A 12642-nucleotide genomic window follows, 5' to 3' on the forward strand; every position below is an offset into this window, starting at 1 on the left:
GTGGTCAGAAAATGGCATCACCCTCAGCCTTACAGGGTTACCAGCAGCATATACAAATGCCAAAATCACGCTATATAGCAACTTCACCAGCCTATGGCTACAGAGATGAAGGATTTTGGAGAGACAGACAGCTGCAGAAGGTGGAGGGAGAATGAATGAAGTCTGTTTTTAGTGTGGGACACAAATCACTGGGTTAAAGGTTGTCCTGAAAAGCACAACACTCAGGCCGAGTGACTCGGGGCAGAACTTGAGAAAGAGAAGGGTCCTCAGCATAGCAACAAAAAGTAAAAAATGAAAATAAGACACACACGCACACATATAGGGAATGCATTAAAAAGCCTACTAATACACACACACACAGAAGCAATGCAGGTTTAAACGTTCCAAGGATTTCTTAGAGGCTGACTCTGAAATGTATAAAGATGCCACAGTTCTGTCTCAAGGGATCCCTGACCAGTATAAACACGCACTCAAATTGCTGCAGGATTCACATTCTTTGGACATACTATAGAAACCAACAAAAACAGAGTTGATAAATTACATCTATTATAACTAGCAAAGATTTACTAGATTCTCTTCATTTGCATGGTTGCACGGTGGCATGGTGGTTAGCACTGTTCTCAGGTTCGAGTCCACCATCTCGTGGCTCAAGAGTTGGCAGTTCGTCTTGTAATCGGAAAGTTGCTAGCTCGAGCCCCGGCTCGGACAGTCTCGGCTGTTGTGTCCTTGGGCAAGACACTTCACCTACCGCCTACTGGTGATGGCCAGAGGGGCCGATGCTGCGATATGGCAGCCTTTGCTTCTGTCAGCCTGCCCCAGGGCAGCTGTGGCTACAACTGTAGCTGCCTCCACCAGTGTGTGAATGTGAGAGTGAATGAATAGTGGCATTGTAAAGCGCTTTGAGGGTGTCGAAAAGCGCTAAATGCAATCCATTATTATTATCTCACCGGGCCTTTCTGTGTGGAATTTGCATGTTCCCCTGTGTTTGTGTGGGTTGTCTGCAGATAGTCCGGCTTCCTCTCACAGTCCAAAGACAGGCAATTAGTGGGGTTAGGTTAATTGATGATTCTTAAATGCCCAAGAGGTGAATGCAAGTGTGAATGGTTACCTGTCTCTCTGTGTCAGATTACCACACCTGTCCAGGATGTACCCTGCCGCTCACTCTATGGCAGCTGGGATAAGCTTCAGCCCCCTCATGACCCCCATAAGGGCAAATGGAACGAATGAATGGATGGACTAGACATTCACTTGAAGCTCTGTGACAACAAATGCATCCAACTAATCTCCCAACATGGCAGAACAGAAAGGCATGTTGCTAGCTGAACAAGGAGATGTGTGTGTGATGTTTAGTGATACATGTTGTACCTTCTTCCATTCATGGCTCACAAGACATTTTATAGAGTAAAGTAATCAAGTTCCAGGTCGAGAAAGATTAGGTCCCAAAACCAAACAAGTAAGCAGGTCAGTATGAAGACGGGTAAAGTTCTAAGTTTATTTTTGAAACTATGACATTCCCCAAAGAAAGCAATATAAAGAGTAGCAATAAAATGTCCAGATATTTTAAAAAAGGAGACAAAATAACTATAAGGACACAAGGTAAACAATGCTCAACAACAATTTAATGGTGAAAAAAAAATGTCCCCAGTCACAATCAAGGCCACACATTACCAACAGATTCCTCGAGGAATAGGATGGGCCAAAAAAAGATTCCATCTCAGCAAACCTCAACTTAAGAGGTCAATCTGACCACTGCTACACACACACAGCACACACACGCCCGTTCAGCTATCTTAGTGAGGACCTTAATTGACATAATGGTTTCCCTAGCCCCTTACCCTAACCCTAACCATTAAAAATGAATGCCTAACCCTAACCATAACCTAATTGTAACCCTGACACTAAAACCACATTTTGAGCATCAAAAAGGCCTTAAAATGTGTGAGGTGTGTGTGTCCTCACAAGTGACTGTTGGTTCTCAAAAGTATAGTAGAATGCAGATTTTGGTACTCACAAAGATAGCTAGACAGGAACACACACACACACACACAGTGACGGAGTGCCACTAGTAACTGGTTAAAAAGCTTACAGGATGTTGAAACTACATCCATTGTAGAAACCCATCTGTGAATTCAGCATATTGATAATTTAATATGAATTTACCTAAAGGTAACGTTTGAGTGTCACCCATGACTTGCATGAATCCTCATGACATCTGAAGTACAAGTATCAATATATTAATGCTGATTACAGCAGTGAATGTTTAAATGCAAAAAGTGGGATACAATTAACCCGTGTATAGCATATATTCAATGCTCACAAGATGTTTTGCAGAGTAAAATGTGCACTAGCTCAGGAAAGGCAAGGTACCATTAGCATGTACATTTACTGGATTAAAAATACTGGGGGCTGCCAGGTCTACCTCTCAGCCTCCTAGTAAAAATATCCATGATAATGAAAATCCCAAGAGAATTTCAGAAAAGTTGACATCTGACGTTGAGGTTAAGGTCACAGAGACTCAATCTGAGAGTTTTATTAGATGAATCCATGGTATGAATTTGAATTTCCCAGGTGACTTCCTTCTGAAGTTTTAGAAAACTTGACCTCTGACCTTAAGGTCAAGCTCACTGAGAGCTTGACCTAAAGGTCTTGAAAGTCATTCAAGATTTTTTAGTAACTGCACCTAGGGTATGAATTTCAAAATCTGTTCAAGTGACCATGTTACTGACCAAGTCAGTGCCTTTTCAACCAAGTTCAACATCCTCACATGACGAGGGTTTACATTTCATAGTGTTTGAATTGTTGGCAAACAGACAAATACAAAAATTAGTTCTTTCTTGGAGGAAAAATCGAATTCATAACTTAGGCCATTTTTGTAACAGGGGCCACCATGCAAATGTTCAACCCCCCCCCCCCCCCCCCCAAAAAAAAAGAAAAAAAGAAAAACAACAACAACAAACTTGACATGTTAAAAATGTTGATGAGGAAAAATAGGGACATTAGTCTTGTGAAGCAAGAAGGCAGTTCTGGGCATATCCAAAGATAATTTACTTAACTGGATATTAAAGGCTGGATCCAGTGCCAGAAAACACACCAAGCAGCTGGCACTGGCCTGGAACCACAGAGTTGCTGAGCACTAAACTGGAATCAGTGACATCAGTTGTTATGGGGATGTAAATTTACCAGTGATGTGGATTCTGCTACTATGTAACATTCAGTTCTTTGTCAAAATAATGGATAGTTCTTGGAAGACACCAAGGCAGAAGTTGCCCCTTTATGGCAAAGGAACCAGTAACAGTGGGTTTAGGTCTCAGAGCAGATGTGCTGAGACCTGAATCCAAAGTGTATCTCGATCTTTACAGAATGTCAGTCCTCACTTAGACTGTCACATATTGTCAGGCAGTTGTGCAGGAACTCTGCACGTGGAAGATGGTGCGAACATTCGCATTAACAGCAGCCATTCTATTTTCATTGCAGTGGAATCCAGGCTAAAGATATAAGGTATGTAGCTATGGCTCTACAACAACCGTGAATGGTTGCAAGCTGTCTGCTGCATGTCTGTTTGTTGTCTGCCTATATAATGACTTTTACATAGTTATAGACAGCAGCAGTCTGTTTTATGAGAGACTGCTGGTTTCTCAAAAATTGTAGTGGCTCTGATTTTTAAGGAATCTGTTTTGAGCCCCAGCCAGCAGGTGGCCTGGTAATGGATGCTTGGAGGTACCCATTTTATGTTATGGTTTTTCTTCCTGAAGAAGAAAAACCATAACGAAGAAATGTCCTACAGCAGCGGTTCCAACAGTCGGAATGAGCCAATGTGCCTCAAACAGATTCTCTGGTACAAAAGAGAAGAAACAAATAAAATTAGAAAAAGAAAAACAGCAGAATAGCAAAAAAACCCAAACTGTTTGCTTTACTGGTTATGCAGTACAGCAAACTTTATAAACATGCAATGACCAACAAAACGGTCATTGCATGTTTATAAGGAAAACAAAATAGACACAGAATCTCTTCATTTTAGAGCAGAAATTGCGACATCTTATTGTGGTGGAGGTGTTTGTATGTCGTGATCCTAGGAGCTATGTGGTTGGGTCAATTTGCCATGATACGCTTTCCCAATTGTTCCTGGGTGAGGAGACCAATAAAGAGCAATTCAGAAACCATTGGTTTCTTTGCTGTCTAAGCAAAGAAACCAAGGAACAAGTCTACACTTGGGGGGAGGTTTCTGGGCTCTCACCCTGAAGCCAGGCCCGGGGAGTGGCCGCTGGCTGGGCCTTAGCCCGTGGGGCTGGAAACAGCTACATGGAGGTGAAAAAAACATGATCTTAACTGCTCAAAGGGATAGCTGAAGCGCTGACAATGGGGCCAGAGTTGTAATAACCTGGAGTTTTCCTTTTGCTAATCACAGTAACCCTATACTTCATTATATCTACAGAGTGTAACTTGAAAAAATGTCTTACCATGTTTTAGGCAATCACAACCTAAACTGTCCGTCTGCGTTTAAGTTAAGCAGCACACCATGAGCAACACACAGAGTTTAAGAAAGCCTTTCATTTCCTATAAAACTGTGACCTTTTTGGGATCAACAGTACAATTTGACCATATATTCATTATATTTCAGTAACCCTACATTTAAATTAATTTAATTTTGTGTCATTTAGATGAGGTTTGATTTGTTCTCTTCAATATGTTATAAAGTCAGCTATGGCAGCCTACCAGCTCTGTTCCCCATAGTGTGAACTATGGAATATTGCAGTTCAAAGAAACTAGGCGTTGTGAAGAATAGAATTCTCTAAAGTGAAGTCGTATTGAAAGCTGGCTAGATTATAATTTATGTCCCGGGACAGCAATATATCAGGGATGAGGGGGAATCCTGCCTGCATGGCCAGGACATGAGGAGCCAAAGTGAAGGGGACATCCCCGAGGAGATCTGGAAGAGTCGAATGTGCTTCCACTGCTCGAGGTCTCATCGTTGTCCCCGTGTTGTGTGAAGTTGCTGGGAACTTTGTGTCATACTGCGGATCTGGAGTTGAGCAGGACAACTATGAAGAAAAGGAGAGATGTTCCTTGTGAGTGTACAATGTTGAAACCAGTTTTGTGCAACATTCTGCCCGAATTCTGCCCTGAAGTTCAATTTATGTCTTATTCTGCTGGATAAGATTTAGATTACTGGGTTGTGTCAGACATTTGTGTTAATGTGGAGGCTCTGAATAGATGCATCTCACAGTTTTCTGTACAGTGAGACAATGGCGCAAACAGTAATTCACAAACATGCAGTTACAAGTATAATTAGAGTCTAAAGCAAAGTGCCCAATTAGACATAAAGCAGTCAATGCTAAAGTAGTGAGGCTTGGGAAGTAAATGTGAAATGATCAGAAGGCGAGCGATGAGGCTTCTGCTTAAGCTCAGTGTTAAAGGGCTTGAAGAGTGATCGTGGCATGCTGCTCACCTTTGATGCTTGCACTATGACATTTGTTGAGGGCTGTGTGACGTTCATGGTTTGCAGCTTCTGTCTCTGTTCTTCAACTGTCTCGGCTGGAGATCAAACAGGACAGACAGCTTAATGTTTACTAGAAACAAATACTGAAGAAACAAGAAGAAATAAGGCTTCTCACCCAAAAAAATATATATTCTATTCATTAATAAATATTTATTTACCTCATTTTCAAGATGCATGTGAACATGAAACATCATAATCAGCAAACACAATTAACAGCTATGGTATCAATTATAAAACAAACAAATTAATTAATTAATTAAAAAGTTAAATCATACATTCCCTCGTTCTTGAGTTAACGCGTTCAGAAGATTTTCAGAAAACTGGACCTCTGATTTTGAGGTAACAAATAAGGGAATTCAGAATTTGATGGCAGCAAGAGGTCTTAAAAGTCGGCAAAACTGGGAGACCAGTGTATAGCACAGAGTCACATTACAGGTCAGTAACGTGATTGGTACAAAAAGACCGTCACAGAAAAGTAAAGCTAGACAGAGATCCACCAATCTTCAAAAAACTACAATAAAGAGAAGCCAAAATGAGACAAATATGGCCTCTGTGTCGAGTCCTGTCAGTGCTCTTGCTGTATCGTTTTAAATTAACTAAAGGTTGCTCAGAGAGTTTATATGGAGAGTTTTTCTTTAAAAACCAACAAACAAAAAAGAATTACAGTAGTCCAAACTAGAGGTAAAAATGCATGAACAGGATGATATTGTGCAAATGGAAGAAAGCAGTCCTACAAATTTGTTTAATAAGCAAATTAAAGGACTTATCCTGGTCACAAACTACTCCAAGATGTCTCATAGTGTTACTAGAAGCCAAGGCAATGCAATACCTGGTTAGACACTGTGTTTCTGAGATTTTTTAGGTCTAAATACAATAACCTCAGTTTTATCTGAATTTATAATTAATTATAAATTATATAAATTACTTCTAATTTATAAATTAGAAATCATCCTCTCTTTGTCTTTAAGACATTCATGTAGTGTAACTAATTGGTATATGTCATCTGAATCTGGATCCTTAGCTGGGAGAAACTGGCACTAACAGAAGCATTTCTTTGTTTATCAAATGTGAAGCTGCTGTCAAAAATCACCCGCAGGTTTTGGAATTTTCCAAAGGGCCAACTTTGGAAAAGACTGAAATCCCCCTGGCTGCCTTTACTATCAAAGCTGAGGGGATAACAATTTGATGAAAGTGGTCAGAGTGCTAAAACAGAGCTAAGCAGATCATGATTATTCGTAATCAAAGACAAATAAAAAATACAAGTCTGATCAACTTGTTAGTAGAGAAATGTAGTCTGAGTAGAGGAAATGTCTATTCTAGTTGTCTAGATTTTGTGTGTATAGACTTGATCCATCATCAGCCCTTTTTACTCATGTCTGAGTTTGAGATGATAAGAACTGTGTGGCCGACCCATCATTATATTTTGGAACAAGAAAAACAGTGTTAAATGTTGGAAGGGTTAAACACAGAATTATGATGTGAATTATGTGAATTTGCTGAGAGTTAATTATGCTCAGTACTGATCAGCACATAATCAGTTAAATATAAAGATGTTTGAGTTTGGCTAAAATGATGAATAAGAATAAAAGTAAGAAAATAAAATAATGATTTTTTGAGACACGCCTAACTCAGACCTAACTGACAGCCTGTGTAGAAACAGCCTTGAGAGATGTGAGAGTGGCTGTGTGTGTGTGTGTGTGTGTGTGTGTGTGTGTGTGTGTGTGTGTGTGTGTGTGTGTGTGTGTGTGTGAGAGAGAGAAAGAGAGTGAATGAGAGCACATACAGGACACAACACGCTGATTTCTGGATGTCTGACTTTTAAAGTGTGTGATTTAGTGAAAGGGGGATTGTACTCAGTATATTGTGTTGAGTAAATTGTGGTTAACAAACACAGATTTTTAAAGCCTTTAGACATAAAGGGAGTATGCTAAAGAACGTGCTAATAAAATCTGAACTGAATGAAATGTGAAGTAAATCTTATTGATATGTGACTGAATGATCAAATGTAATTAAATTTTCCATGTTAACAGAGAACGATAGAGAGAGAGATAAGGTGGGGCTGAAGATTAGTGAATCTTATGTAAACAACTGATGGGTTAAATAGATATTAGAGAGAGAGAGAGAAGGGTGGGGCGAGTGGGGCACATAACAAGTATAAACTGGGATGCCTGGAGGCGTTGGGGGTCAGTCTCCGGAGCCCTGCGTGATGAGCAGTTCAAAGGACTGGATTCCAGAAGTTTACCGTTGGAGATTCCAACAAAGGCGCCAAGGGGAGTTTGTCCACGGTGGACTCACAGATTGCATTTGGCCCTATTTCATCATTATGATCATCATCAGGGTTGGATTATAATTCTGAGAAGGATTTGAACTTCCATCGTTTTCTAAGTGGAAGTTGCAGCTTCTCAAGACTTCCAAGCTGTTACCTGCTTTGTTACCATCTTTGAGAAGATGTGGAATCTATCAAGGAAACCTGGTTTACTGATTATTCCCATTAACACAGAGCAGTGAAGTGGAACACATCTTCAGTGCTGGAAGTGGCCACCACACCACCAACCTCTCTCCCCTCAAAGACAAGAACAAAACATGCATATAACCTTAAAGTGAGTTAATTAAATTAATAGAATTTAAGTGATTTGATTATTTTTTTAATGTTTTTCTTTTTATTATTTTATTGCTCCCGCCCAGCTGCTTTAATAAAAACCTGCAATTAAAGTCTAAACTGTCGACATTCCCTTTTTGACCCTTTGTGGAACAATAAAGGTATAAATCTAAGTATTAATCTATATTAGTCCAAATAGCTCTGATTCGCTGCTCAAGCCTTTCCAAGTAATATTTTCCCTTGGGCCTGTTGTATGGGCCTCTAAAACCAACTCAGATTAACAAGTGCCACAAACGACACGGGAGCTGCAATAACAGGTGTTACTTATAAGATCTGACCTGCAAGGCTACTCTGGTTTGTTCATATCAGGCCAAGCAGGGAAGACACTTGGACGTCAAGGGAGTCAGGCTGAGCAAGTGGCCTCAGCCACATTGACTCCAGAAACCTGCACTATCTGGGTACAGATAACAGGATCAGGGATTAGATGTTTTAATGAGACAGCTGGAATCAACTTTCTGTATAGGGGTTTTGTGGGTCTACTGATCAATAGGGGATGACATTTAAAAGAGGAGTGAGTGTCAGGAAGTCCAAAAGGTACCACTTCTGTTTTTTCTCTCTTTTTTTTAAACTAATGGAGTATTAAGAGTTAAAAAGAGTATTGGACTTAAAAATGGATCCTTGGGGGATCCCACAAGTGAGGCGAGCAGGTGTTGAAGAAAACTCAATTAACCTGACAGAAAGCTTCTGTCTGTTAAATAACATCTAAACCATCAAAAGCAGTGACTCAACACAGCTCTCTAGTCTAGAGATTAGGATAACTGTCTCAGCACTTAGGTCTAAAAGCGTGAGAATCGCCCAAGTCGGTAATTAATAAATGACCATTAAAAACTTTTAAAAGTGCTTGTGCTGTGCTATGATGTGGTTTGAAACCAGACTGAAATGTGACACTATTAGCTTTCAGAAAAGCCTAAAGCTAGTGGAAGACAACTTTCTATAGCACCTTAGAGAGAAAGAGCAATTTAGAGATCTATCTAAATTGTGCGTTCTGTGCGTTCACATTTGCAGTTTTGTCTTGTTATACAATATTTAAAATTTTAAAACAACAAACAAAACATTTTTGGAAATATTTGTGGGTGTTTTCTTGTTTGTTTGCTTTTTGTACCACTTGAACAGTGGCCCTCACAAGAGGTGACAGTGCCAGCAGTGGCTCACAACTCATTTAAGTTTGAGACACCAGTCAGTAAAACTGTGTGTAGGCTCTACATAAGAGCAATGCACAACACCACTGGTCTTTTGTCATGCAGTACATGCTACAGGGTATGATGATGGTTGAAAGGAACAAAACACACAACTCCAACCACATTCATCCAGAAATGCCTATACTATTATATATTGGACATATATTTATTAGTTTGAATGAATGTAGCCATTCTTGTATTTTGCTTGTTTACATTATTGTATTTGCACAACTCTGTTGCTTGTGAAGCTCGCACACAAGAATTTCACTCACATGTGCTGTACCAGTGTACCTGCACATGTGATGTGACAATAAAAGTGATTTGATTTGATTTGATTTGACATTCTGGAGTTGTGAGTTCATTTTAACATTACAGTGCTTCCTGTCAGAGGTGCATACCTGTATGTGAATGTGCAGATAACCATACATCACTAAGAAAAACTCTTAAAAATTTGTAAAACAAGTTGTAAACTTCAGCTTTATATATAGTTTCATTTTAATATGTTCCTTACCAACAATAACAAATCCTCCATCTACTTCCTTGTCTGGGGTTGACTTCTTTGAGTCCTTACGCAGTCCAAACAAGCTCCACATGATAAACCTGTGTAAAGAAAAACCCAAAAACAGAAGAAGCAATAGGTTAGATGAAGAGCCAGTGCATTATACGTTTCGCATTCATTCATTTTATCATGCTTACTGTCGAGAAAGCATAACAACAGACTGATTCACTCGAAGTTCAAATGTCAGTAAACAGAAACAGCAACCTTCAGGTTGTTATCTGAAGGTTAGTTTTGTAGAAGCTTCAGGGAACCCTTAGGAATGTTCTCAGGTTTTTACATAACCTGAGAAAAGTTTTAGGATTGTGCTTTAGTTTCTTGTGTGGTATGCAAATGCAAGTGATAAATGTAATAATGTCATGAAAAAATATACCCATGTCTTTGAATAACTCAGTTAACTGAGGAGACAGTTTCCCCCTTTTTCTTTGTTTGAAATCACTGAATTTGCTACTAGACATTTAAATCTGTAAGTTCTACCACTTCTACCACAGTCAGGTAGTGTACCAATTTTTAGTCTAGAAAGGGGTCTCCCAGCACACCCTCAAAATATGTTTGGATGTGCCAGGTCTGGAATTCCAACATGTGAGTTCACAGGCATTACCTTCAGAACAACAAGGGTAACATTTTAAGGGAAAACTGCTTAAATTTAACTATTTTTGGTGCTGCTAATTTAACAAGTTGATGATTCTGTCATGTGTTCCTTACTTTGTGTGTTTTGGTGCAGCCCTGAAGGTGTACCTATCTGTGACTTTTACCAGTGTGAGAGCAGCAGCACAGAATCCTTAATATTTGTTTAAAGATAAATGTCTCTCTGTTGGCACCTATAAATTCCAGCAAACAAATAGCACTACAGAGTACACTATTTGCACTTGTAAAAAAATGTATTCCTCATCCCAGCTTAATGGTCGCCTTCTTTTTTTTTGGCTGCTCCCTCTTTTAGGGATTTTAACAACAGATCATCTGCCTCTATCTCACTCTATACCCAGCATCCTCTGCTGTCACACCCATTCCAATGTTAAGAAACACAATTTTTCTTTTTCATTTAGCCTCTGAAACTGGATTCAAACTGAAAACCTTCAGTTGATCTACCTTTTAGGCTATACCTGTTACTTGTAGCTGTCCACCCTAACACAGCAGGCTTTAAAACTAGCTCTGATCCAAAAAGCAGAATCCATTCTTATTGGAATGCAACCAATATTGTTCTTTTTTTCTACTTTGAAGTCAAATGGTCTGCTATTGAAGAGGTCTGACTATGTATCCCATACATATCAGGTATATCACTGTTTACAGAAGATCTCAAGGAGCCGCGTGACAGGAAGAACACGAGATAGAAATGAGTCCCTCAGCAAGTCATCTAAAAATACTTCCTCATAAAGACATCTACTACACCACACCGTAACTTCGCCACGATATATGCATCCGGTTCTGTCATTCACTTATCGTTCTGCCATGCCTAGATGTTCTGCCACACAGAATATATCTTTCTACCCGCCTTTATATAATATATATAATTTATCAACATCCATTCTTTGACTTGAGCAGCCACACTGTGCTACTAAACCACTGTGTTGTTACACCATAACTATTATAGGCTGACATTTCATGTGATCAGTGCTGTGAATATCTGTTAGTGACAAATAAATTCATTAATAGAAATTACAGAAATATTGCACTTGCATTTGTTCAAAGTTTATGCTGGTTGAACTGCAGCAAACATTTAGAGAAGCAACCAGGAAAATATTAAACAAATATATTAAGAAATGATTTTATGCTGAAGAGTGAGTGCAGGTAACGTATTTCGGTTCTGGATCCCATCTTTGGGCCATTGTTTTGTCTCAATCCAGTTTATTTTTTTCCAGTCATTGTATTGGAACCACAAAAATAAAAATACATTATGCGTAGTGAACCACAGTATATTTCATTCGGTATCTCCAATGTGTGGAATCCCATTTTGAAAGACGCATCTCTTTAACTTCACAGAAGTCTGCTAACGACTTGTGAAATGTGTATTCTGCTGAGATCTCACTACATATTTACAGTCTCGGTGCTCTACAGGACTATTGCCTGATATTATCAAGAATGGAGTTTCGCTAAAAAAAAAACGTTCACAGAACGTCCTTGTTTGTTGAGACTTCACATCTTTGTTCTGAAAACTGACGATAAACGTCAAATCCGTTCTACACATAATTTAGTCAAAGAGAAAGCCAAGGCGAACGACGTTGAATCACTTTAAACAAACGGGCGTATTTAAGGTTTTCATGGGCATATGAATGTAGAAATGCATCACAACTTATTAGTGATACATTTCTTTTAAAGTGACCCTGGTCGCTGTCTACTCTTCGGTCGTGTTTTGAGAGCCCAAACAACAGCCATGGCTCTATAGAAAGTGAAAATGGCACTCTTACTATCGTTACTTGTCGAATTCAGAAAGCCTTAATAAAGTCAGTTCTTGTTCCTTTAGTGTTTACTGCCAGTTATTGGTGCCACTCGTTTACTTCCTGTTCGTGTTACCTTCGCTCAGCATTACAAAAAATATCAGAATATTCTATCATATTTTCGCCCTTTAGGATCACCCGAGTTATTATGACGGTGAATTCACTGACCTTAAAGCGGTCCTTGTCCACGTAGAAATTATCAGTGTTCTTTTTTTGTAAAATTCGTGCTGTCAGCAATATGTAGCGGAATGATTCGTTGTCGTTTCCGCGGAAGAAAATGTTAGAGCACAACGGATATGGCTTGGAAAAATGAGAGG

The 12642-nt window shown here is 39.3% G+C and overlaps 2 protein-coding genes across 4 annotated transcripts in view; one reads left to right on the forward strand and one right to left on the reverse strand.

The window, feature by feature from the left end:
• LOC309698606 (uncharacterized protein) overlaps positions 1–12642 on the forward strand; it is a 379790-nt gene that overhangs the window by 215611 nt on the left and 151537 nt on the right. The gene's annotated exons all lie outside the window — the stretch shown is intronic.
• umad1 (UBAP1-MVB12-associated (UMA) domain containing 1) lies at positions 1469–12638 on the reverse strand. 3 transcript variants are annotated; one of them, XM_082521340.1, is made up of 5 exons: positions 12494–12638; positions 9846–9934; positions 5447–5532; positions 4875–5039; positions 1469–3832 (listed from the first exon to the last, which is right to left on the reverse strand). In XM_082521340.1, the coding sequence occupies exons 2-5, from the start codon at positions 9925–9927 to the stop codon at positions 3779–3781; spliced, it is 387 nt and encodes a 128-aa protein (XP_082377466.1). In that variant the 5' UTR covers positions 9928–9934; positions 12494–12638; the 3' UTR covers positions 1469–3778. The 3 variants fall into 3 exon arrangements, with proteins under 3 accessions (XP_082377466.1, XP_082377464.1, XP_082377465.1); XM_082521338.1 differs by having other exon boundaries at positions 1469–5039; XM_082521339.1 differs by lacking the exon at positions 12494–12638 and adding an exon at positions 12296–12373 and having other exon boundaries at positions 1469–5039.

This window comes from Aulonocara stuartgranti, assembly GCF_965226115.1.
Source record: "Aulonocara stuartgranti genome assembly, chromosome: 22".
Taxonomy (NCBI): Eukaryota; Metazoa; Chordata; class Actinopteri; order Cichliformes; family Cichlidae; genus Aulonocara; species Aulonocara stuartgranti.

Coding starts and splice junctions, on each gene's coding strand:
- umad1 (XM_082521338.1), bottom strand. CDS start 9,927: ATGTGGAGCTTGTTTGGACTGCGTAAGGACTCAAAGAAGTCAACCCCA. Junction 5,533..9,845: donor TGGAGGATTTGTTATTGTTG/GTAAGGAACATA, acceptor TTTGATCTCCAG/CCGAGACAGTTGAAGAACAG. Junction 5,040..5,446: donor TCATAGTGCAAGCATCAAAG/GTGAGCAGCATG, acceptor TTTTCTTCATAG/TTGTCCTGCTCAACTCCAGA.